The following is a 26728-nucleotide window of genomic DNA, read 5'->3' as shown; positions in this document are numbered from 1 at the left end:
TTACAGAGCATAAAAATAAGGGAGAAATAATCTTCACCCTCTGGATATACATAGGCAACTCAAATACTATACTGACAGAGCAAAATCTTTCAGGACATCTGATCAACTGTTTGTCTCTTATAAAGGTAAGAAGAAAAGATAACCAGTGTCTGTGCTGAATTTCTAAGTGGTTGTCCCAGACTGTAACTTATTATTCTCACTACAACAAGTCACTTTCAGGCAAAGTCAAGTCCAACTCTAGTAGATCCATGGCTACTTTGTGGCTTTTTGGAAAAAGGTGGATTCTAGAAATGCACTAGAGACAGTAACGTGATCTTCTGTGCACACTATTACCAAGCACTTCAAACTAGATTCCTTCTCTAGGTCTAGAACAAGCTTTGCTAGGATTATTTTCTAAGAGATCCTGGACTCTGATCCAACTTCCTTATCCCATATTACTTAAGGCTAATGCAGCAGTAATCTAATCAGGAATATGATACAGTTGTGTAAGCAAACTCACTATAATAGTAGATGTTCAGATAGATCACTGCTTTAGTAGCCGCTCCTTCCCTTCCCCCTATTTTTACTATTTTTATTTTTTTTTTTTGCCAGTGTGTGGGATTTCTTTTTTTGTGTTCCTGTCTGACAGAGCTTTTAATATCCCTATCCTCTGGGGCAAGAAAGCTCTGAAGTATCTGTTTCCCATCCTTACCAATGGCTAGGGTTCATGGAAGGTGTCATAAAGTTTTGGAAGCTGGCTGGCTGGTGCAATCCTGACAGGGTATTTCCCCATATAGCTTAGGCTACTGCAATAGTGATATCTGCTATTATGATAAACTTACTTAAACAGCTGTACTTTACAGATGGCCTTGTATCCTCACATGTGCATCAGTTGAGCTTTGTAAAAGACAGATCATACACGCTCAGTGTGGTTGAGTTTTTCAGAAGGGTTACCAAGGTCATGGATAAGGGCTCACAGTCCATGCATCTCAGCCAGACGTTGCCAAGGCCTTTGATTGTACTCCTGTGCAAGAATTATTGACAGACAATTCCAAATCAACATTAACCTATGGTTAGTTTGCTAGATAGCTGACTGTGAGTATTTATTCTAGAATAAAAAAGTATCAGCAGTGTTATTTGTTTGTTTGTTTACTTGCTTGTTTACTAGGAAAGTCCGACTATGTAAAAAAGATTCAGTGGAGGCCCGAGGAGAAAAGCTCCACAAATACAAAAAATACAAATTTAATTCATTACAATAAAATATACAAAAGCAAGAAAGAATAAAATGCTTACATGTAAATAGAAATAAGATTAGATAAATGCAATTATAAAACAAGACCAGTGTTAAAAATTTGGGGGTATAGCTGGCAAAAGTTAATAAAGACCTTTTGCAAAGTCTCAGAAGAGTAAAAGATTAAGTTAAGCAAATTTAAAATGAAGTAAGGTACAGTAGTTGAGAGGTGTAGGGCTCTAAGCGAATAAAAAAGTTGATTATAGGCATGTTAAATAAAGGACTAAGAATGAAGAGTATGAAGACGTGAAAAGAATGAAAGAATTAGGATATTAACTTGGTGTGGGTCAAGAATGGCAAGGGCTACAACAAAAAAATGCTTATGTTGGTAGTAGGCTTACCCCCAGTGCCAAGACTTGCAGCTTAGTTCCCTTTTGCAAAATCGGTTGCACCACCATGCACCCTATAGATAACATTCCACTTAAATTTATCCCATTTATCAGATAGTTGAGTATCTACGTCTCCTCTGACCATCACATTATAGCTAGAAAATCATTTTACATCATACAACTTAATCTCTGTTATCTCTTCGAGTTTCTGAAAAGTTATAGTCCCACTTTATTCTTTGCTTATTAGACCCATCATTGAATGTAATGCTGTCTTTAGCAGGCTTTTCACTATACACCTAAGCCAGCTTGAGAAAACTTCTGTAATTCTTCACCAAGGTGATCTTAGGTCTTAATACCCTTAGCTAGCTAGTCTGATAGACCAAGTCTCTGTCGCTCTAGTCAGCCGTGTATAGGCTGTTGTCTGGTGATCACTGTTTAGCATTTTGTGCTGTGAATAACCCTGCACTGTTTGAACTCCTTCACATAAATAAAACCAGTGGTAAAGCAAACACTGATTCTAGATATGTAAATCTATATTAAAGTATTAATATTACAAGCTGTCACAAGAGAGGTACCAAACCCAGTGTATTCCCTGTTTCTGGAACAGGTTCCCTTTACTCCCTCAACCTTTAAAACCTGACTAGATTACTGGATGGGTAATCACGTATTTACCTCTGAAGTATATGGGAACAGTATGTTTAATGGGGAGGCACTGTTAATCTCCCACACTATCGGGTGATGTGGCTGAGCTTCTTGATGGTCTGTTTAGCCGTAAGCTTAGTACAAATGTATGAACCTATAAGTAGCTATATTTCGGTAGTATGGAAGAGTAGAGGTATCACCTAGTTACAGTAAGGGTTATTAGGTTAAATGACAATGAGGAGAGGTGACTAGCAGAGTTGTAGGGTGTTATCTTGGTACACTCAGTGAAAAAGGAGAACAAATAGAATTCAGTTCCTGCCACTTAGGGAAAAATAGGAGAGAAGGGAAGATAAAGGGGATGCTGTGTTTTTGATGAAGTGATATATATAACAGTACTGGATAAGAGCTGCTGAAAATAGATAAGAATGCTTATGCAGCTGCAATCCTTACTTAATGGAGAAAAACAGGGTACATATATCCCTTGCTGCCAGTAAGGCATCAGCAGTACAGAGAGTAATGTTGAAGAAAAAAGGTAGTAGAGACTGTATAAAAGAGAGTGGGGACCATGTTATTTTGCTGCCCCAACAGAGATGAGTTGTGATGGAAGAAGAATAGTTTTCTTTCTGCTGCCAAGAAGAAAAAAAGAGGAGAGAAGATGAGATAGCAATTGCTTGCTACTTCCAAGGGCAAAGATGGCAATGAGAATAGTTATGGTGGAGAAAAGTAGTGAATGGTGCTGCCACCAAAGAATGACAAGTATTGTCAGAGAAATTATTGTAGGGCGAAGCCAGGTGGAAGGGATAATGTGATAGGAGAGGGGAGGAGGGTATGGAGTTCCCTTCCTGCTGCAAGGTAGAAAGAAGAGTGTGCGTGTGTGTGTGTGTGTGTGTGTGTGTGTGTGTGTGTGTGTGTGTGTGTGTGTGTGTGTGTGTGTGTGTGTGTGTCTGGGGGGTCCATTTCTTTTGATGGACACGTTTCATCAAAGCAGGAATTGTTGGATTTCTATATCAGTTCCTATTTCATTACTAGTTCCTCTCCATTCTAGCATTGTTTAAGCTAAGAAGGTGTCAGAGCTGGATTCAAATTTGTGTGTGTCTTGAGTGAGAGGTAGCTGGTGAAAAGCGTGTGTTTGAGTGTCAGCTAGCTGGAATGAAAGTGGGTAATATAGATAGATTAAGGTGTGTGTGCGTATGTGTATGTGTGTGTGTGTGTGTGTGTGTGTGTGTGTGTCTGTAATAGGCCTATATGCAGGATGGATAATTTTCCCAAAAATTCTAGATGTGGAAGATGCAATCAATGTGGCTATGTTGAATGGCACTATCAAGGGTGGCTATATGACAAAATCAGGGACTATGCCAAGGAGGCAGGTTTAATTGTTTTAGGAGAGAGTGATTTATTTTGCTGTCTGCACACAATGTCAAGCTTTTTACATTGGCAAAACCAACAACGCTTTTAATAAACGTATTTACCAGCATATTTATAGCATCCAGCGAAATGACAAGAGTGCTTTAGCTAGGCATTCGGTCACCTGTGTGGGGTTTGATAAATTTATGTTTTTTGCTGTAGAGCAAGTTAATTTGGCAGCATACTGTGGGGACTGGAAGAACAAGTTGTTACATAAAGAAACGCTTTGGCAGTTGACATTCAGTGCCACTGTGCCACCAGGCTTAAGTGAAACAGTTTCTATTGCCAGTGAGTTAAAAGAAAGATCAATAAAAATATAGGTTGTCTAAATGTAAGTTGGCAAAATAAAAGTTGATGCAATGTACTTAAGAACATGTGATTGTGTGTTGTTTTTGTAGTATGGTTTCTGTAAGCACAGTCTCTCTCTCTCTCTCTCTCTATATATATATATATATATATATTTTTTTTTTTTTATATTCATGATGTATTGTTTTGTAACCATTCACAATATACATTTTTTAAGGTGAATGCTAGCTGAGTATATGTAGCTTTAAGTGTAGGACTTGGCTTCATAATTTGTTTTCAGTTAAGTGCAGGACTTGGCTTCATAATTTGTTTTCAAGTTAAGGGTGTGGTTTTTGATGTAAAAGCCTAGCTGCTCTAAATGCAATGGTCCTGATGATGTCATTCACTTGAAAGATGAAAGTGCTAAACCTTTTTAATTTTTTTACAACAGCAGTTTGTTTTTAAACTGTAAAATAATAAACGCTTTGTGGATACGAGTTCTGGTCCCTTGGGGAACCTGGTTTATTTTATTTCTGGAATACCTACTGGGTTTGCTACCTTCTTGTCTTTTACTAATTGTTTAAGCTAAGAAGGTGTCAGAGCTGGATTAAAATTTGTGCGTGTCTGAGTGAGAGGTAGTTAGTGGAAAGTGTGTGTTTGAGTGTCAGCTAGCTGGAATGGAAGTTCTGTGTGGTAATATAGAGAGATCAGAGTGTGTGTGTGCATGCATGTATGTGTATGGGGGTGGGTCAAGAGAGATTTTATTGAAATTTTATTGAGATTTTATTGATTTTATTTGTTTGCATGTGAGTTTGGTTGCAAGTGAATACAAGTTCACTGTCTTAGATTGGCAGATAATGAGGTTAAGGAAGTTTCTCCTTTTCCTGACAGTTTTGCGGTATAGGATTGCAAGGAGCGGTGTATAGGGGCTTGTCCTGTCCACAAAAACAATTGTTTGGCTTATTTTTATTTTTTCTTTTTCAGTGGAAGGTACACTCTGTGTTTTTGTGGGGCTGTTGTGGTTTAGACTGAAATGATCATCATAAACTCCACCAGTATGATAAACTTAGAACCAAAAACAAAACAACTTACCACTTCCAAAACAGAGAATTCTTTAATGGTTAAGTGCTTTCATTCATAAGAACTTCATCAGAACCATTTTAAAATTAAAAACACACCCATTTATACCCCTTGTGTAAAATCACATGTTATAAACTCACATGTTACAATTCCACCAATACATTTGGCTGAACCGACTTTATACATTAACCCATTACATACCATAAAACTTCAATTTCAAAAGAGAACTAATTGAATAAAAATCATTCAAACCTGGGTGGTTGTAAGCAATTAAAGTCATCTGCCATTTTAAACCTTTCCAAAATTTCTTCTATCAACCACCCTTGTCCATTCATTTTAATGTGTTCTAAAATCATAAAATTAAAAGTGTGTTGTGTATGTTGTTCAACATGTCTATATAAAGCATTTGTGCTTTTTTGATTTCTTATGTCTAAAATATGCTCATACATCCTTCTTTTACAATGTTTCTTGCTTTTACCTACATAAAACGCTGTACAGGAGTTGCACTGAGCTAAATATACTATACCAACAGTGTTGCAAGTAAACCGACATTTGATGACGGAACAATGGCCGCATTTCCTGGTGCCAACTATATATTTCCTGGTGCCAACTATACCACTGGTTCCCTCAACATGTCTTTTTTTCTAAAATTTTTTTTTTATGATATTTCCTTTTTTTAATACCATGACTGGTTTTAACACCCAATTTCTCAATGAATTCAGTTTCAGTGAAAACAATGCTCCAGTTTTTTGCATAACACTTCATATATATGGTAACTATCCACAGTAAATGTAGTAATGAAACTGTTTTTATAATTGTGTATAGTACTACTTTCCTGCTGTTTACCAGAGAGGGAGCCGCTTATAAATGTTCTGTTTTAAGAGCCATCTACTGGCTAGATGTACATATTTTAAACTATAGGTCAGTCACTTTTACGATCCACTGTTTTAACATGTACCCTGCACAACCACCTCTGTTTTGTCACGTTTGATATTTCTTAAGCCTTAAATTTCCTTTTTTTCTTTTACTTAGTGGAGTCTATTTAATGAGTTTCTCATAATCACTGGGTGTTAATTTCTGTTTATTGCTGCAGACAAATTGAATTGCAGTATAACAAATGATGTGATATAATGAAATATTATTGCAACAGTGGGTAAAATTAGTGGCAAAATAACTATTTCTATTTTGCTTCCTCTTAGTTTTGAATGACATCAAATTGGAAATAACAGAACAGTCACCAACAAAGAGACCAAAGATGCAGCCGTTAGACACTAAGGTATGGTAAAGTTTGTGTACTGATATTTAACAGTTGTTGTGGTACATATATACATACATACAAATGTTTTAAGCGTGGGCATTAATGCCCTTCTAGCTTGCCAACTTACCAATACACCTGTTCCCATAATAAGTGTCCAGGCTGGTATAATGTATTTGCCATCTTTATACGTATACTTGTGTTACTGTTTGGATTCAATTGATGGAATCTGGTCTCCTGCATTTAACATTATAAAGTGTTTATAATATTCCAAGGAACCTTCACTACAGTGGATTCAGTGAGATCTTGCCTTTTTCCCACAAAAGTACTTGAATAAGTGTGCCTGAAGGTGGTTGTCACTGAAAGACTTCCACACTCTTTACGTTGGAGTGGTTGACTGACAGGTAGATTGTGATTTTGGTAAAGCATCCAAGACTTTTATCAGAACCAGGATGCTTAAAACCACAGAGGTTTGTTTACTTCATAAAAAAATGAAATTATGCCTGGCAATCATCCAACAGAAGTAAAAGAGGAAGAAGGGATGTAATTGTAAAGCAGTTTTGCAGTCTCCCAGAATTTATTTCAAAGAGGATGAAAATACTTTGTTGTCAGCAGAGCTACCTGTAGAAGGTAGTGCATTTATTACGGGAGATAAGAGCATGCCATTTTCCAAAATAATTGTTTTGAATACACTAGGACAGATCATCCCCATCCTGTGTAAATCTTAAATTTCTTCACATCAGAGCAATAGCTAGGCCATAAGTAGCCCAGGGTAAGAACCTCATTTGACACCTCCCTCAAAGGAGCAAAAAAATAACTTATTTTGAACAAGGGAGGGAAAAATACTTTGTCAACAACTTTTCACCAAAATAAGTAAATAAAAATAAGAGGCTAAGAGACTCAAAAGCATATCCAAACAGGAAATTTTATTGAAAGTGTAATGCATTTTCAGAGTTAATCATTTAACTGCCATGTGATATATAACCAAACATAACACAACACAGCTTTAGCAATTTAAAGAAATCAGTAAAAAATGAAATCAGCTGGACTTCAACGTGAATAAAATACTATTATTTTTATTAGTTAAAACACATCACATAAGCGCTTTCATCTCTCTTGGAGACTTCTTCAGATAAAATACACTCACATTCATCATCTTATTTATAGGTTCATAGGTAGGTACTAAGCTATCTGCCTGAGGGCATTTATAAGCCTAGCCAGAGTGTGTCAGCTTTCGCCGCCCCATTGATTAATTAACTGAGCCTCTGTCAAGAAGAGCCAATGAAGTGATCTCAGGGGTGTATTTTCTGTTACCCATCCAAGGGACTCTGCCTAATGTAGTTAGGAATTTTGTTCCAAAGCATGGGGAGTCTCTGTGACAGGAATCTGTCCCTCCAGCATGTTCTATTTATTGTTGTGGTGAGGTTTAGCTCACTAGAGCGAGTGGCTTGCAGTGACTTGGATTTCTTTAGGTGGAGCATGTCCATCAATTCTGAGTTGGACATGGCTTCGTAAGTCTGGCAGAGATCACCTCTGAGTAAGCGATATGTCACTGAGTACAACCGGAGTTTTTCCAGTCAGGGTGCATAGGACATATGTTTGAGGCCAATAATCCTCTTCGTGAGGTACTTTAGTGGCCTTTCCAGCTGTTGGAAGTGTCTTGTGAGGTACATCCCAAATGGGGCATTGTACTCTATGGTAGGTCTGATGAGTGATGAGTAGAGGGGCACTATAACCTCTTTATTTCTAGATGCGAACCCTTTAGTAATTAGATGGACTACATAGAAGGATTTCCTAACTACTTTGGCAATATGATTGTCAAAGGAGAGATTACTATCTACCTGGGTCCCCAGACCTCTTATTACCTCTTCTGTATTAAGGGGGCTTAGGTTTACACATTCTTGGGACTTTCTGAGTATTAGTTACTTGGATGTTAAGATTTCCCAACGGCACAACAAATTAATTTCCAACCTTTATAGGAAAGAAACCTTTTGATAGTACGGTGGGGGCACAGGAGTTGCGATGGGGGCAGCCTGTGCCCCCACCTATGCCAATATTGTCATGCTGGGATGGGAGGATGAATTTATTCTGAAGAGTTCCTTTGCCAAGCACCTACATCTTTATGTGAGGCTTTTGGATGATATTTTTATTCTGTGGGATGGTACAGTAGACCAAATTAGTGAGTTTATGAAACATTTGAATGGTAGCAGTGGCTACTTTAGGTTTACACATTCTTGGTACTTTCTGAGTATTAGTTACTTGGATGTTAAGATTTCCCAATGGCACAACAAATTAATTTCCAAACTTTATAGGAAAGAAACTTTTTGTAATGCATACCTTCTCTACAGTAGCAATCATCCGTACCATCAGAAGAAAGAACTGGTAAAGGGTCAGGCCATACGGGTGGCAAGAATGACTTCTGATATTAAAGAACTGAACCAAGAGTTTGGCATACTGAAGAAAATGTTTATAGAAAGGAAATATCCCCAGAAGATGGTGGATAGTATTTTTGAAGAAGTAAGGAAAGGTTGGGGTACCAAGTATCCACCCTAGTTAGGGATGGATTTTACTAATCGAAATAGGAATAAGGGAGACAACAAATATAAAAAAGCCCTAGTATTGGAACACAATGTTTATTCCCAAGAGATTAGGGAAGTTATAAAGAAGAACTGGAGTATTTTTAAGGTTAATAATGAAGTTTCCCACTTGGTTGGACCTGAACCCATTTTTGTAAGAAAAGCTGGTAGGAACATTAAATATATCTTAGAAAATGTTAAACAGACAAAAATGTTGGTACTGGTACCACATCTTGTGGTAGTTGTACATACTGTATGTACATTATAAAAGAGAAAACAATGTTTTTGGACAATGTTTTGCATACCAAGGCTTCCTTTGTGAAAAAGAATTGTAATACCAGCAAACTAGTGTACCTAGCTAAATGTGACAGCTGTTCAGGATACTATGTTGGAAAGACAGAGAGAGCTTTGAAATCAAGAATTTATGAGCACCTTTATGAGATAAGGAAGAAAAAGGAAGTTATGCATTGTACAGGCACTCTATTGTGTGTAGTAATTTTGTTAAGGTTAGCTTTGGTATACTGGAAAAAGTACAGATTCATTCCAGGGGTAGTGATTGGCAAAGACATTTGTTAAAAAAGAGAACTTGTCTGGTAGTTGCAACTAAATGCACCCCCCACCCCCCACCCCCAGGTCTGAATGACCAAGTATCTCTCAAACCCATACTGAGTGAAAAAGATTAAATTTTAAAGGAATTCAGCATGATTTTTATGTATTTTTATTTATGTTTCATAGTTTATTCTATTTTGAAAAATGTTTTTGCAAGTACTTGTGATTGCAATAGGTGCTTTGTACACCTTTAACACAGGGGATTTTTTAATTAATAGCATTTCATGATTGGTTGATGAACTTCAGCTAGTTTATAAATAAGATGATGAATGTGAGTGTATTTTATCTGAAGAAGTCTCCATGAGGAATGAAAGCGCTTATGTGATATGTTTTAACTAATAAAAATAATAGTATTTTATTCATGTTGAAGTCCGGTTAATTTCTACATTTTTTTACTGGTTTGGTGAAGTTTGGGCCATCTTATTTTAGTCAATTCAAAGAAACCATACAGGTATTAAAAATAAAGCAGAAATCAGCACAATCCACATCTCTTTGCAGGTACAGTCAAATGCCAACAGCAGCGTAACAAGTTATACAAGCTTGGCAAATAATTGTGACTGTGGCACAGACAAAAAAAATCATGACCCAATTGAGAAATAGCTAAAATAATCATTCTGACCATTTAATATGATATATGTATAGATATGTGTGTGTATACTGCACAAAAATGTTTAGTGTGAATTGGCACACCATTTGTACCTGAAGTTTACATCATATTGACAGCTCCTTGTAACACATTGTTTTAATGGTTACTGCTAGTTCAGTGAACACTGGATCATCTACACAAGAAGCAAGAATAAATATATATATATTTTGGAGAAATATCTATGAATATCCTGTGGAACATAAAGATCCTAAATGGATAGAAGAATTAAAAGAAAGAAGTAAGAAGTTTAAGTATACAGGATATGAAATGGGATGAAGTAATGGCCAGAGAGATTGAAACAAAATTAAGAAAAGCTCCTAATTGGAAAACCTCAGGCTCAGATGCAATACCTAACTTCTGGCTAAAAGTATTAACATCTTTACATAAATATTTAGCCATGAGTAAGAACTATTTACATCCTGCAAGTAGATCAATAACTTGCCTTCCCGATTATATATACCCTACACACAGGAACTGATGCTGACAGAGTTTATAGTCATTTAGAGGAAAACTCAGTCATGGCAGTAGAACAAAAGAATAATAAAGTCATGTGGAACAAAGGATCATTTGTGGTTAAATAAAGTCATAATGGAGAATTGTAAAAAGGGGACTAAGTATGGCATGGATACACTACAAAAAAGCATTTGATAGTATCCCACATTAATGGATAAAAGAATGCTTAAAAATGTATAAGATAACACCTTACACTGATCTATTACATTACAGCGACCATGAAACAGTGGCAAACCACTTTGCAGTTACGCCATGATAAGGGACAAATTATTATTCCAGGGATAAAAATTCAAAGGGGGATATTCCAGAGTGACTCTTTGTCATCGCTGCTCGTTTGTCTTGCTCTTAACCCATTAACAGTACTTAACAGATTAGGTCATAGCTGCAATATGGCTCCCAGAAAACCGCAAAGCGGTTCCTCCTACTTTATTCTGCTTTTGCCTCTTCTTAAAAGTACTCAATTTTATTTATTCTGCTGCATTTATTACTGCTTGGTAGTAGCCTGATTAAATTGTAACTGTTATTCTAAGTCTTTTGGTTTAAGCACTTGGGCTTCATACCGGTTGTTTTACATTAAGAAGGTTTGTGGTCTGCACTGCTGTGGCAGGACAGGTAGCTTACATCCCTCTAAGCTGGGAATTGCTGATTGAAGGCTCAGTGTCTGCAATTCTAAAAGTGTATTAGTTCTGGTTTAAGTACTTGGGCTTCAGGCCAGTTATTCTACATTAAGGTTTGTGGTCTGCATTCTTGTGGGAGGAGTGGCTGGATTCTGCCCTTCTGAGCTGGGAATTTCTGGTCACAGGCTTATTGTGCCTGCTTATTTGAACTGTTTCTTTCTGAAATTGGTGCACCTTGTTGCTGTAGCATAGACCAGATTCAGGCCTGCCTGAATCTAGCTTTGTTTGTATAACTTGAGCACTGATCCAGGCCATCTTTTTTTGGAGAAGGTTCCCTTGCACCGTAGTAGCAGAAGTGTGCAGTTAGAACTTGTCTGATTGAAGACTGCAGGAACAGGGCTCAGTTTTGAGTTTTTTTCTGGTTAATTGGATAATTTGTTTAAATCAGTTTGTTCTTTTTCTATTGTTTTTTTTATATATATATATATATATATATATATATATATATATATATATTGCACTTCATTCATCTGCTTTTACTGTATTTGTGTTTCTTCCTACTTTATTACTAGGGGCATTGACTACAACTCTGATCTGAGATATATAACAATAAGTATCCTTTTCTGTGCATTTAAAGTGTTTTTTGATTGTATCTGCTTTATTTTCTGAAAAAAAAAAACAAAAAATCAAAAATATATACTTGTTTCCCGCCTTTCTAAGCTAGTATAGTCCAGTTTTCAGGTTAGTGCTGAATTCAGGGCTGTGTTACAAATCTCTGTGTTTGCCCATACCTTACTTGGATAGAAGGAAGTTTCTCTGTTCACCTGTGAGAGAGGGGAGCTTTGAGCAGCCTATCTGTCCCTGGAGGAATGGTTTCAGCCCAGAAATTAGTAGTTTATTGGCCATTTTGGGCTAATTTCTATCTCTTTCATTTCCCTGCTATAAAAACCGCATTTGCCCGGGTTTGCGTGCTGGGCAGCGCCGGTTAGCTAGCGACTCCACAAAGTCTCCTCTTCAATTTTTCCCTTGGAACTAGACAAACTTTCAACTTAAGCACTCAAGCCATTAATTTCTCAGCTCGGCACCTGCTCAAAACTCATAGGAAGCACTTATAAATCCTAGCACTAGACCCCCCTATTCTGTACAGAAGGACAAGGCTCTCTATTCGACCTTACCAGCCATTCAGTAAAACAGTTCACTGTACCTATCCAGGCATGTCCAAAGGGCAGTTTCAGGTGTACTCTCCAGTCCAACTGGTGAATCTGGGCATTTTGAGGCAATGTTCCAACTGCCTCATGTACACAGCCAACCCTCTCCTCCTACCACCAAACACTAATACATGCGAGAGATGCAATTATACAGCCAAACTGGAAGCCAAGCTTTCTCAACCCAAGACTGGATCAGACAGTCAAGAGGAGAAGGGAAATACTTGCATCACACCACCAGTCTCACATAGACCCATTAAACCAGCACCAGCAAAAAACACACATAAATACATGAAAACATACTCAGAGGCTGTAAATAAAAATTTGCAAAAGCAACAGAGACCTCCAAAGCAGACATCCAAGCAACCTCCACCCCCCAGCACAAACCGTGGAACACATACTTCACAAAACCAGTGTGCCATGCAATCACAGCCCTTAAGGCAAAATATCATACCCAACATGCTAGTAATAGGTGACTCTATAGTCAGGCACACTGACATCCCACTCACTAGGCTGAATAAGGGGAAGGATACTGTTAGCTGCCTGTCAGGTGCCAGGATCCGCCACATAACCCACGCACTCAGGTCACTCCAGAACAAGTACAGATACGACTCTGTCATTGTCCATGTTGGTGTGAAAGACCTGAGCCGTACCTCCCTGGACTACATGAAAAGAGACATGGAAGAGCTCTCTGATCACGTAGCCCAAGCTGATATGACTCCTCCCCTGAGTAGCATCCTGCCCTCACCAAGAATTATACCACGATATAAAGAAAAAAAATTATCAATTCCAACAATTGGCTAAGTTTCGGGTGTCATTCAAAGGGGATCCAGTGTCTATCCACCTGGGATGACATGCTCGACAAGCCACGCTTGCACCTGTCACCCTTAGGCTTTCGAATACTGGCCAAGGCTCTTGCCACCCCCATAGTGCTTTTTTTAGGCAAGGCTCAAAAGACAAACACACTGCCATAAATAGCACAAGTAACAAAAAACTGAGGGTAATGCTACTCGATGCCAGAAGTCTAAACCTCAAAATGCACGCACTCGAGGCACTCCTCAGTATGGAGAAAATCGATATATGTGCAGTAACAGAAACCTGGTTTAAGGCTCCATAGAGCACCCCAGCACTACCAGGCTACAACTCATACCATACATTTCGGCCACAGAACACGGACCGAAATACAAAAGGCAGGGGCATATCCATATTCATCAAGGATACCCACACCTCCAGGTTAGAGGCACAGCACGATGCTTCAGAGATCATCCACGTGCAACTAACAACGGGCAAAACTGCAATTCAAATTGTAGCTTGCTACAGATCACCCACCATGTCCCAGGACCCCCATTCCGTGTTTCTGGAAACACTGGGAAACATAAAGGTCCTACCAAATAACCAAATATTGGGTGATTTCATTTACCAAAACATTAACTGAGAGAACTACTCAAGTACTAACTCCCTTGCCTAACATTTCCTAGAATTTATAAACTCAAATGCCCTGGATCAACTGGTCAGCACTCCCACCAGAGGTGACAACATATTGGACCTGGTCATCACCAACATGGGCAACCAGTGTTCCAGGTCAACCCCTCGCTGGTTAGATCTGACCATAAACAAATCACTTTGGATATCCACATTCTGCCCCCACCCCCAGACAAGGAAACCACCGTGAAAAGCTTTTCAAAAGCAAACTTCACGTTACTTAAGACTGAGGTGGAAAGTTTCAAAGCCCCCATGCTAAAGGGTAACGCTGTCCAAGCTGCAAAATCCTTTACTAATGCTTTCTACGGGCAGCTACAAGAATGCATGGATCATGCTATCCCAAGCAAAACCAAGACTCACTCCTCCTAGAAAAGGAAACCAGTCTGGTAGACTTCTGCCATAAACAAGCTATACAATAGAAGGAGGAAACTAGTACAGAAAAGAGTAAAATCCCAAGAAGGGAAGACATCTCTGGTCAGTATCAGCAAGAAACTACGATCACCCATAAAATCATCCAAGGCGAGCTTCGAAAGAAAAATTGCCAAGGACTCCAAAGATAACCACAATGCATTCTTTAGCTATGTCAAGAATCTAAGTGGCAATGCTTAGTTCTGCTCGAGTTAGTGCAGAATGACACAAAATACACTGAACCGACCAATATTGCCAACATCCTGGCAGACAGGTTCAGTACAGACTTCAACCCCCTCTCACCCCCAAAAGGGCCCATAACCATACCAGAAGAATGTAGAACCCCTGAAATCACAGACACTCAGGTTAAAACAGCCCTCTCCATAGCCAAAAACACAGCATCAGTGGGACCGGACGGTGTCCCAGGATTCATCCTACATGAGCTCAAAGATGAACTAACCCCTCTCCTAAACACACTGTTCAGACTCAGCCTCTCCACAGGCTACATACCCATAGAGTGGCACACAGCAATTGTTATTCTACTCCACAAAGGTGGAGCCACAACAGACCCCGGGAACTATCGCCCTATAAGCCTGACTAGCTTGGTCTGCAAGGCTGTGGAGCGCATCATCATGGAACTCATTAACAGAGACATTGGGAACCTCCAAACACTGGACCTTACCCAATTCGGCTTTGTTAAGGGCAGATCATGCCTCCTAAACCTGGTGGACTTCTTTGAGACAGTTACCAAGGCTATAGACGAGGGAAAGGTGGTACACACAGCCTACCTAGACCTCGCAAAGGCCTTCAACACCATTCCCCATTCTGGTATTATAGACAAGCTCATCAGCCTGAACATAACGGGGAAGCCAAGCTACCCCTTCCAAAAGAAAAAGAGATCTGTCCCCTGTAGTTTTGTCTGAAGAAGGGTGTGATGACTCTGATGCATCTGAATATGAAGACATGCAACCCCTCTCTGCTTATGAGGATTTTGATGCAGAGGATTCCATTCCTTCAGCCTCTCACCCAGAGGACTTTTCCTTTGGGTAAACCCTTCATACCTTAATGGAACATTTCCAGTGGAAATGTCAGGACCATCCTCAGTCTAAAAAGAGACTCAGGGAATTCTTAGATCTTCCACAGCACAGACCCCTGGCCATTCCCCCAGTCCTGGATGTTGTGGAGGATGTTTTCCTGGAATCCAGTTTGACTCCTGACACCCTCCCCTCCTGCACTTAGAAAACCAGACAGGTATTACAGAGTCCCTGACTCACACAAATTTCTTATTAAAAATCCTACTGTTGACCCTGAGGTAATTTCTCGAGGGCCTAAAGGAATTAAAGCAACCTCTGCTAAGAATCCCACCCCTCAGACAGGGATTCCCGAGCACTAGATAGATGGAGTAAAAATGTATACACGTCTGCTACTCCTGCTATCAGAGCACTAAATTGCCAGTTCCATATGCTAAAATTTCAGCAACATACCCTGGAATTCCTCAAACAAAAAATGTCTTTCTTTCCTGCTTGTCCAGAATCTAGAGTTACAAGAGTTAATGCATTCTGCAAGTCAAGTAACTAGCTCGACTTCTTTGTCTCTCACACCAACCATCAGCTCAGCAAGTTCTGCACCAGGGAGCATCACTGCATGACTTGGAAAGTGGATGCCCTGTCCTTCCCCTGGGTCAGTCTATCGGTCTGTGCCTTTCCTCCACTACCTCTCATCCCCAGCATTCAGCTCAAAGTAAAGGAGGACAAAACAAGGACAATTCTTATTGCTCCAGACTGGCCTCACCAGCACTGGTACCCACTACTGCGCAGCCTGTCCCCACTCACTCAGATTCCAACCCTCCTGGCCCAGAGGGAAGGAGAAATCATGCATCCCCAATTGCAGACCCTCAATTTGACAGCTTGGCTTATTCCCTAATCCCTGATCAATCTGCCAACCTCAGTAAGCAGGTTTTAGATGTTATACGTGAGGCCAGACACCCTAGCACTAGAAGGTCGTATGCTGACAAATGGAAATGTTTCTGCACCTGGATTCAGGCTAAGGGAGCCGATACAGCACAGCCCTCTCTTCCTCTCATCCTGGTTTACTTAGCTGACCTGCTACACAGTGGTATCTCTTTTTCCTCTGTTAAAATTCATGCCTCTGCTATCTCTGCTCATTTCCCCACTGAGCAGCCCCTTTTCTTACACCCTCTGATCAAACAATTCTTAAGAGGGGCTAGTAACTTGAGGCCAACCAGAAGAGCACCAACCCCAGTTTGGGACCTTAACTTTGTGTTGGAAAAGCTCACCCTGCCCCCCTTCGAACCAGCATCTTCAGCAGAGCTAAAATTTCTCTCCTGTAAGACAGCTTTCCTTCTGGCTATCACTTCAGCCAGAAGGGTCTCCGAGCTGCAAGCACTCATGGCTGTTGAGCCCTTCATCATCTTCCATGCTGACAGGGTGTCCCTCAGGACTAAACCATCCTTCATGCCCAAAGTGGTGTCCAGTGTGGCTCTCAACCAATCCATTCATTTTCCCACCTTTTTCCCTAACCCACAGAACAAGGGGGAAAGGATCCTGCACTCTCTAAATGTGCACAGACAGCTCAGATTCTATCTAGACAGGACTAAATCCTTCAGAAAGTCTGATCAATTGCTGGTTGGGCAGAGGGCAAAGCCATCTCCAAAAAAAGACATTTCCAAATGGATAGCACACTGCATCCATTTCTGCTATAAGCAACACAGAACGCCTTCTCCCAGGGGGGTCAGGACTCACTCCATCAGAGCAGCCTCCACCTCTGCAGCTTTCCTCAGAGGAGTCCCCACCAGGGACATCCTGGAGGCTGCCACCTGGGCATCTGTTAACACTTTTACCAAACATTACCACCTGCCTATCTTCTCCAAATCCAGGGCAAGGTTTGCCTCTACAGTCTTGCAGGGCATCCTAGCCAACCCTTAGTCTGCTTGACTGCCTCCACCCTTTTCCTCAGCTTTGGGAAGCAACCCAAATGTGATGACTGCAACAGTGAAACACGAAAAACATAGTACACTTGTGTACACTTACCATAAATGTAGATGTTTAAATGTATTCACTGTTGCAGTCCTAGTTTCCCTCCCTCCATCCCCCTTTTCTTTCTTCTCTTTCCTTACAAGGGACATTTTGGTATTTACTTTCTAGTAGTGGGGTTCTTCCACCAGAATCTGGCTCCCACTTGGGGGTTCCTGACAGGTTAAGGCAAGAAAAACTGATGTAATGGTGTTGGCTGCCTTACTTTATACTGCTGACGACCTGACGTCAGTCCTGAAGCGACAGTAATCGACGCAGAAATACTAAGCCTCTGGTATTTGGGCCGGCCGAGTGCTACCCTGTCAGGGATAACCCAAATGTGAGGACTGCAACAGTGAATACACTTGAACATCTACATTTATGGTAAATAAGTGTACACAACTGTACTTTGCAGATATAGAAAACTCTTGGAACAGCCTCATGTTGATCAGGATTGAATGCAGGAATGGTTAAGGAGAGGTAAATTTAAACCAAATGGCAAAAGGTTAAAATTTGCTGCCCAAGATAAGTGGACTGCATACACATTGGTTTAAAAAGTTCATTGAACATGTGGGAGAAACAAGCAAACAGAGGTTTTATAAAACAGAATTGGAAGCAGTCACACATCTTGTTGCTGGTCGTAATATACAAATGGCAGGAGGACTGTCTACTGAATGGCATAATAATGTGGCTAGACTGCTGCATTGGGGATTGTGCAAACATTACAGTATTGAAGTAGCTGAAAAACACTGTAAACATGAGCCCCAAAGCATTATAGAAAATGATGAAGTTTATATCACATGGGATCATCCATTATCACCATTATCAACAGTTTAAAAAATAGATGCAAGAAAACCAGATATAGTAGCCGATGAAAAGACCAAAGTAGCATTGATCATTGACATTGCTACACCCAGTAACTACAGTGTCTTACGTACAGAGACATAAAGTCATAAAATACTATGATTTGCAGGCTGTAATGAGGGCAATGTCGAGGGATACCCAGACAGTTCTAATAGTAGTAGGAGCAACGGGCCTTATAAAATAAATTGCAGTCATACTCAGATATGTTACCGATACATGTAACTCCATGCAAATCGCAGGAGGCGGCATTACTAGGCACATTGTGGCTGCTGTGAAGAACACTTCTGGCTAACTTCAAAGATTGAAACAATACTAATTTCATGAACTTCAATCATACTTTGACTTAGGAATGGGGTCCATTCTTGTCACAGTATTAGAAACCCAAAAGACTTTGAAAAATTAAACAGTGTGTGGTTTATTGTTTGCTAATATCATGCCCCATGGCATAAGGTACCAGACAGTTAGGCTGAGAGTGTTTACTGATTAGCAACAGGGGGTGTGCTCTGCTAGACAACATAGGCTGTACCTCTGAGTGCCTTATGTCAGTGATATAATGACCACCCAAACATAATAAATAAAGATAAATGCAAAGTGTTAACATGTAAGCAACAGAAGAAATGAAAAATTATTGGAAAAAAGAAATAGTTCCTTGGTTTAAGAGTCATACTGGGTTTATCTCATACACACAAGATACAGGGTTTGATTCTTGCCTTTGAGGTGGGAAATTTGCTTAGGCTTAAAATGGCTCACAAGCCCACAAGGGCAGATAGCCTACTATTACTTATGAACTCACACACACGCACAACTCTTCTGTTACTGCACAGAGCAAAGCATGACAGGTGTGTAACCAATTTGCATGCCTGTCAGCAATAAAGGAAGTGTCTAAGCTAATATTAGCTTAATTTTAATTATAACACACATTTTATAAAAATGCAGTAATAATCCTAAATATCAAATCAAATAACTGTTTGTATACTGCATTACATATACCTTTCCTATTTTATGATTCTCTTCAGCTGCTTAAAAACCAAAGGAAGAAGTAAGATTTCCAAAGCCCTACACCAGTCTAGCGCAGACATATAGTTAGGGAAGCACAGTTTGTTATTCTGCAAATTTGCAGTAATCGTTCTTATTTCAAGGTATTCTAATGGATATCTCAAGAAGTCTGTTAAGAATACTGGATACAGTGAGGCCCCATTTTTTTATTGGACAGAGACATTTTTGATTGATTTTTCTCCTTAGTTCACCTAGGTAACAAATGGACTTTTAGAGTATTAAGCAACGTGCTGGATGATTAGTCCTGGCCTCTGACCATTCCTCTCAACTGTCCAGATTTTTGCAGAATGTCCAAATTTTCACCTCGTAAAATTGTGGTTTTGTCGTGAATCACGGACTGAATTCATTAAATAATGACATACAGTTATGTGTTTTAGACTTCTTTTCCTTAAGAAAATACACAATACAAAGCTTGCTATTCTAGGAACTTTCTAAGTTTAAAGTTTAGAAGAGGAATATTTAAAACCTATTTTGGACCTTTGACCCCATTATTTTATGTTTTGTCCAGATTTCTTGAGGTATGAGGTTGAGAAGTATGTCCCCCTGAAACTGCTTTCATGAAAGAAACGTGTTACTTTTTTCCTTGACCAAGAAGAGACTAGTAATATACATTTTTCCCCAGTGACCCCTTCAGCATTTTGTCCAAGTATGCACAAGAACTCAGATGATGTCAGAATTAAACAGTTTCCCCATTGACCCCTTCAGTAGTTTGTCCATGTATGCAGAGACACCAAAATAAATAATTTCTCCCGAAAGATCCCTTCAGCAGTCTGTCCATGCATGCAAAAACAGCAAAATGAAACCGTTCCCCCATGACCCCTTCAGCAGTCTGTCCAAGACACTGTCTTTTTAGCACCTTGGCGCTACCTCCTCTACCTGCACAGTCAGGGGTGTAGCTAGGCATACACAGTGTACTCAAATTAGTACATTTTTCTGAGCATCTCTTGGAAATGTCAATACTCAAAAAGCACAGAATGTTTAGAACTGTGAAATGAATATTTGCAGTATAGTGTTACACAAAGAATTCTTTTGCAAAAAAGGATACGCCTGTAAAACTGACTTTTTATGGGTAGAAATGGTAACAGATGATAATAACATGCCTGTTCCTGTCGAGTACATTTTTAAAGTGATAGATGGGTAGTGGGGGCAGCCTTGACTACAAAATGTAAATCTCTGGCTATATCCTGGCAGCCATTCACAGGTCTTTTAGGGCATTGCCTAAGCAAAATTATGTTAAGGGGGGGGGGGGGGTTAGACTTGCTGAAAAGCATTTGCACATTTTACAGATGGTGAAACTATGTACACCAATTTGACATATTCCTAGCTACAACACACAGACTAGCTATACAGGGCTCTTGAAGAAATGCAGAACAGCAAAAGTAGACCTTTGCATGCAGGAATGAATGTCATGTCCCACAAAACTGGTATTTCTTAACTCATCTAGCAAGTCTGAGTCCAGGATTTTGGATGGTTGGGAAAATGTTTATGTTGCTCCTACCCTGTAACAATCTTAATTATTTGGCTTATATCTCTTCCTTCCAGAGTACTGCCTTGGGCCAAATGCAGAAGTTAAATGATGAAGCTCTAGAAGTAAATATCAAGGGCAAGCTGTTCAGGCTCAATAAAATTGCTGCAGAAAACAGAAGGAACCTACCAACAAGGCTAAAAACCATGTAATTTTATTATTATTATTATTAAAGTGCTTTCACGCACTAGGCACTTCTTGAGATCATAAAAACAGACTAAAACACAAATTGTTTAAATAACAAAATACATGAACCAGCAAAGCAACATAGTTAATTAATCAATAAAGCAATGTTTGTGATTTCAGAGCTGGCTTTAATGGCACAGCACCATTAAGCCCAAAGCCCTTATCAGCCTGTAATACAATAATCCAATTAATTTCAGCTAACTTGGTTACATTTGTAATATCACCCCCCCCATGTTCTTTTTAATAATCAACTGTAGCACCATAAATTGAAAGACGTGTAGGATACAACGCAGTATGTTTAACAAGAGCATTTAGTAGCTTGCTGTTCCATATTTCACATGGATGTTCAGGAATTCTGTCCTTAAGGGAGTAGTTTGTTTTACCCACATAGAATTGGAAACAGTCATTGCAGATTGCTAAATACACCCAAATTCACACTTCTACAATCTGCATGTAACCTAGGTGCATACCTCTTAACATGCTTTACACGAGCGACAAGGGTTGGTGCCTATTCTCTCAGATCTTGAGGCAGTTCTGACACTAGGGCAATAGCATAGCTGTCTTTTCAGCGATAGGCCATTCTTAAAGCAAAACCTTAGCTAATCGCCCACTCTTTGTCTTATGTTGTCATCAGTCATAGTAATTGGCCAATTCCTGTTAATAGCACCACACACTAATTTTATATCAGTCAAATAGGTCAGCAAAATCCTTATATCACCAGAGGTACGAAATAGCTGTGTAGTCGGATCATCCCTTATTCCCCTTCTATCAGAGAAATACATTTTTGCCTTTGTTTTCCTTAAATCATGAGCCTCAGCAGGGGGTCTACAAACCTCACTGGTGTGATAGCCCCTATTGACAAAATCTTTACAAGGACCCTCAGAGGCTTGTACAAATTCAATGTCATTAGTATGCAGCCTCAACATTCTCATATATTGCCGTTTGAGTGCCTTCTTATAAACATGTGTAGAGTGCATACTTGTACAATGTAACAGACTGATTTTCCAACACCTTTTTCTATAAAGACAGGTGTCAGTGTGCCCATTATATGAATCCTGGGTTAACAGTCTAGCCATTAAGCGATCATAGAGAACCCCATGCACCTGCTGAATAAACCTGTTAACATTAACCCTCAAAATTTGGCAGTAAGTATCAGGGTCAAGCAACAATGTATTCATACTTTCAAGATATGCAGTAACAACAACCGCCCCCTCCTTTATCCTCCAGGTGGATCTGAATATCTGGATTAATGTTTAACTCTAGTAGTACTACATATTCCTCTCGAGATAAATTAAAAAAACTTTTAAGCATGTGGAGTATTAAGCATTTTAAACAGATCCGCTTCACATACCTTTAAAAAAGCCTCAAGAAGTAGGTGGAGGGGAGGAACAAGCATACTAGGTCTCCTCAAAAGTACTGGAAATTTTCGAGGCTGGAAACAGATCTAAGCATAATGTTCCTTGCAGCCAATCTGAGATTCAAAACAACATCACTGTATACAGAATATTTCGCTGGTATGATGTACAAACCTTTATTAAGAAGGGACATCTGCTGTTCAGTCAGAGAAATTGAAGATAGGTTGAAAATAAGAGATTCTAGGTCCGATTCCAAACTGCATTTGTCTTGACTAGGGATCCTGATCCACAGAGACCTTCCGTCTCTTCCATCCTCAACTCTGCGATTGTTCCGTCTCTGGTTATCCTGGAGTGCCTCATCAACACCGATAGTACTGGAAAGGCTGGAACAGAAAAAGGGACAGTAGCCGGAAACTCTTTACAGCAAGCACTCCTATCCAGATTCATAGTGGTGATCTCTGCATCTAGCATCGTCTGATAAAACAGCTGCACCTGAAGTAATTGGAGGAGCTTCCTTCGCTCCACTGGGGCTGCTGTCCTGTAAAACAGTCTTATTTTTGTCTTTGCTGACATCGCCTCTTGGCTGCCAGGCTTGAAGATCTTAGGGCAAAGTATACTTATGATGTTGTAGACGAATATTTGAGGTCAGCAGTTTCTAGAGTGCTGTTAAGAAATAAGGGGTTATTATCCTTACCTTATTAGTGTCCACAGGACTGTATGATAAGGACAAAACAGGGTGTCTTTATACAGTTTGTCCTAACAAAATCAGTCAATTTCTTTATAACTTCTGACTTTTTAATTTGGAGTACCTCACTTGCTGTGCAAATATTTGATTCCTGTTACTTTTCAGTGTGTTCAAGGCTATTTAACTGTGGTAGAATTTAAAAAAAAGTGAAAAAAAAATCCGGAGATGGAAAGTGATTCTAGGCATACTTCATTACAGCCTACACTTAAGATGTCAGCATAACCTAGTAAATGAGGCAGATTTTCTTGTGTTGGTCTGAGTTAAACTACATTGGATCTTCTCAAGACAGCATTTATGAGATACTAGGACTCTTTCTAAACAGATTAAAGTGGCTCACAGTGAATCTGACTGCTATGGGTGTTCTGTGGTCTGTTTGGGAATGAAATCTGACCTTATGTCTAATTTTAATACAAAAGCTTCTATTAGGAAGTACTGCTTCCCCATTTTAACTACAGCAAATTTTAACTACAGCAAATTATTCACAGGAGGGTGGCATTAAGTTTGAAAGTTTAGAGGGGCATATAGTTAAAGATGATTATGTACCCGCAGATGAGTTGAACTCTGAAGCTTCTGAACAGTTAATATATGGCCATTATGAGTTGAATTGTATCTGTGTGACCTAAAAATAATAAAGGCAGGTGGTTTAGTTGGTACTGTTCCTTTTAGAGACTGTCCTGTTTTTCAGCACTCTCGCCCCTCAGTGAAAGTATAGAAATATTACATGAGATAGTTTTTATGCAGCCAGATATATGACCCCTAGTAGATTTTATGGGCTTTAAGATTTTACAGCATATCTTCTAATATCAAGTTGAGCTGTAACATGGTCAATCTGACTGACTACCCTCTAATAAAAGAATATACGCTATGGGATATTCATAAACATAGAAGTTTATCCTTAACCTATCAAAGAAATACATCATAATTCTAAGGCAAATAAGGGAAATCACTGCATGTTTACTTCAAGGTTACACCATTAGTGAATTTGACATTAATCAGATTGCCATCCTGTTACAAACCCTTGCTAGTAAGAAAAGTATGTTATCCCTCTGCTATAAATTTATTAGCACAATTCAATTCCAGGACAAAATAGTCTTTGCGGACTATTGGAACCATCAAGGGTCGGATATATTAATAGATCAAAAGCTAGCAGCTATTAAATCCACGCTTATGTTTTCCCCTTTTAGGAAGCTCACCTATACACAATTTATGATTACCAATAATTTATACTTTACTCCAGTCCATCTAAATAAATTTAACCCAAATGTATTTACTGCATGCCCCTGCTGCTCCTACTCCCAGGCTGATATCCTACATATATTATGGTTTTGCGGATACTCACACAGTATCTGGTGCTCCCTCAAAGTGAGACTTGATAAGATGGGATTCCACAAATCAACCCTCTCATGGGAGATGGCACTTTTACGTGTTACTGACCTTAAGATGTCAAAACTAGGATTGCATACCTTAATTACACTTTGCCTTTTAGTCAAATTCTACATAGTCAAACATTGTCTGGATCGCACTAAGATGTCCTGGAGAGGTTTTAGAGGTTTGGCTATTAAATACATTATGTCACAAAAACTTCTAATAACAAACTTTCGAAAGCGGATTTACTACCTGACATTTTGGAATACCTTGTTTGAGCACTTATCTGACAATTAAGTGTAGATAAACATAGGTAAGCTATTGCTACTATGTAGCCTTTCCCATAGGTGTGCTAAACTTCTTCCCCCCCACTCTTCCCTACCCTGGCAATGCGGTGGCTCAAGATAAGCTTTATGTCGTATCTTTTCCCCCCTTACAAATCATAAACAAGGGCAATATATTCTGTGAAGTTATTGTAATCATCCTTTGCATATAGATGTTACACTAGGTTTTCTCTTAGACGTCATATTAGTTTTAAGCACACTATTGTATATATTGTATTTAGTTAGTGGCTGTATGCTGTCTTCTGTATCATTGCTCATTGTTAAACTGCAGTTATGTGTGATATTCATGTACTGTAAAATCAGTAAAATTCTATTTGAAAGAAAAAATATATATTTTACAGCGTATCTCTGGATTTTCACCTCTGACTTGAGTGTGTGTGTGTGTGTGTGTGTGTGTGTGTGTGTGTGTGTGTGTGTGTGTGTGTGTGTGCTCTCCCTCTCTCTTTGTCTCTGAATCTCTCTCTCTCTCTCCCCCCACAAGAATCAGAGTAAGTTGGCTGGAGCTAAGGCTGGTAAAGAAAATTACTTTAATACTTTCCTGTTCATAAATTCTAATGTTTATGATACATATACTAATATTAATCCATTTCAAAGTTCACAAAATCAGTTAGTGGATTCTGTAAACAGGAAGATGCTATTGACTGCTGTGTTGAAGCTAGGTCTGTGTATACTTTCAAGAGATTATACAGAAGGTGATACGTTTTAGAAACAGAGCTGCCACACATCAGAACAGTTAAGGCAAAAAGCAAAACACTTAGTCCCCATATCACAGTCTTGAAGAAACACGCTTTCCTTTAAGGTGGGTCCAATCATTAATATATGAATTCCCTCCTTTTTCTCAGATTCAGAAACTAGTACTCAAAAAAGTGAAGACAAATCCAGTTTAATACTTACAGTCCCATCTTGGCCATAACAGTAATTGTATTCTCTATTAATGGTCTTGATCACTTACTCACCATGGCTGTTACATTTACATTTTTCATTACTAACACAGCAGCAGTATAAGGTTTTGCATTCACTATAAAACCACTGAACCTGTCAGAGTGCAAAACAATATTTTGGATTTCCAATAGCATTATTTCCTCTTAGGTGTTAACATACCTTTAGGAGGAAAAAGAGATGTAGTACAAAAATCTGACATTTAAAAGTGAAAAGAAACATTTGATGTGATGTCCAGTCTCGCCTTTATTCTCTCTGATGGGTCGGATCTGATCCTTTGGATCTGTCTCTGCCTTTAACAAAGCTCAAAGCCTTCAACAAGCTTGTGGGCACTCTCCTTATCCCAGAATGCACCTTGACATTACATCCTTTCTCGTTTGCCGCTCATGAAGACCATAGCTTTTTCAACAGCTCTGGGATAAGTACTTTATTCATTACAAATGTAATTGGTTAGTTAAAACAATTCTTTATATCTTTTATTAATACTTAAAAATCTCTTCCTGTTTAAAGCCTGTTTTATTTAGAGGGCTTCTTTTCCTACCCTTTTCTCAACCTTTCCTAATTAATCTCTTCTAATTAACCCTTAACAAGTTCACCCTTTCCTTTAAAGTTAAAACTCAGTCTTTTACCCTTTGTAGTGTATCCGCTGTCTCAGATGACACTTAATTATAAAAAAATGCTATTGTTCTTTGAAGTGCAGTGTTGTTTTAATAGCTACTTAACATCTGTTTAAGTTAGAGGGCATTTTGTTTGTTTATACTTCTATTTCTTTGTTTTCTGTGTTTTTCTTCTCAATATGTCACAGAAACAAGATAATAGGCCATTAGGTTTTAAAAAATTTGTGGATTGCAGAAAAAAGATGCCCCTCAGTGATACACACACACTCTGTGTGTATTGTTTACGGCAGTTGCACTTTCAAGAGGCATGCTCTTTTACAAATGTAAAAGAGAACTATATGCTATGACTAAACTATATGTTGTACTGAGCTTCAAAAAT

The 26728-nt window shown here is 39.1% G+C and overlaps 1 protein-coding gene across 5 annotated transcripts in view; it reads left to right on the top strand.

Annotated features, from left to right (window-relative positions):
- The window catches only part of PHF2 (PHD finger protein 2), a 3400138-nt gene that overhangs the window by 2478566 nt on the left and 894844 nt on the right, over positions 1 to 26728 (top strand). For all 5 annotated transcript variants that reach the window (XM_044078128.1, XM_044078127.1, XM_044078125.1 and 2 more), the window contains exon 17: positions 6210 to 6286. In XM_044078128.1, coding sequence (XP_043934063.1) covers positions 6210 to 6286 — 77 coding nt within the window. The remainder of the gene's footprint in view (positions 1 to 6209; positions 6287 to 26728) is intronic.

Source organism: Protopterus annectens, chromosome 7.part0 (genome assembly GCF_019279795.1).
Source record: "Protopterus annectens isolate FY-2018-M chromosome 7.part0, PAN1.0, whole genome shotgun sequence".
Classification (NCBI taxonomy): domain Eukaryota; kingdom Metazoa; phylum Chordata; order Ceratodontiformes; family Protopteridae; genus Protopterus; species Protopterus annectens.
Note: the sequence above shows the minus strand (reverse complement) of the source record. Positions and strands in the feature narration are given on the sequence as shown.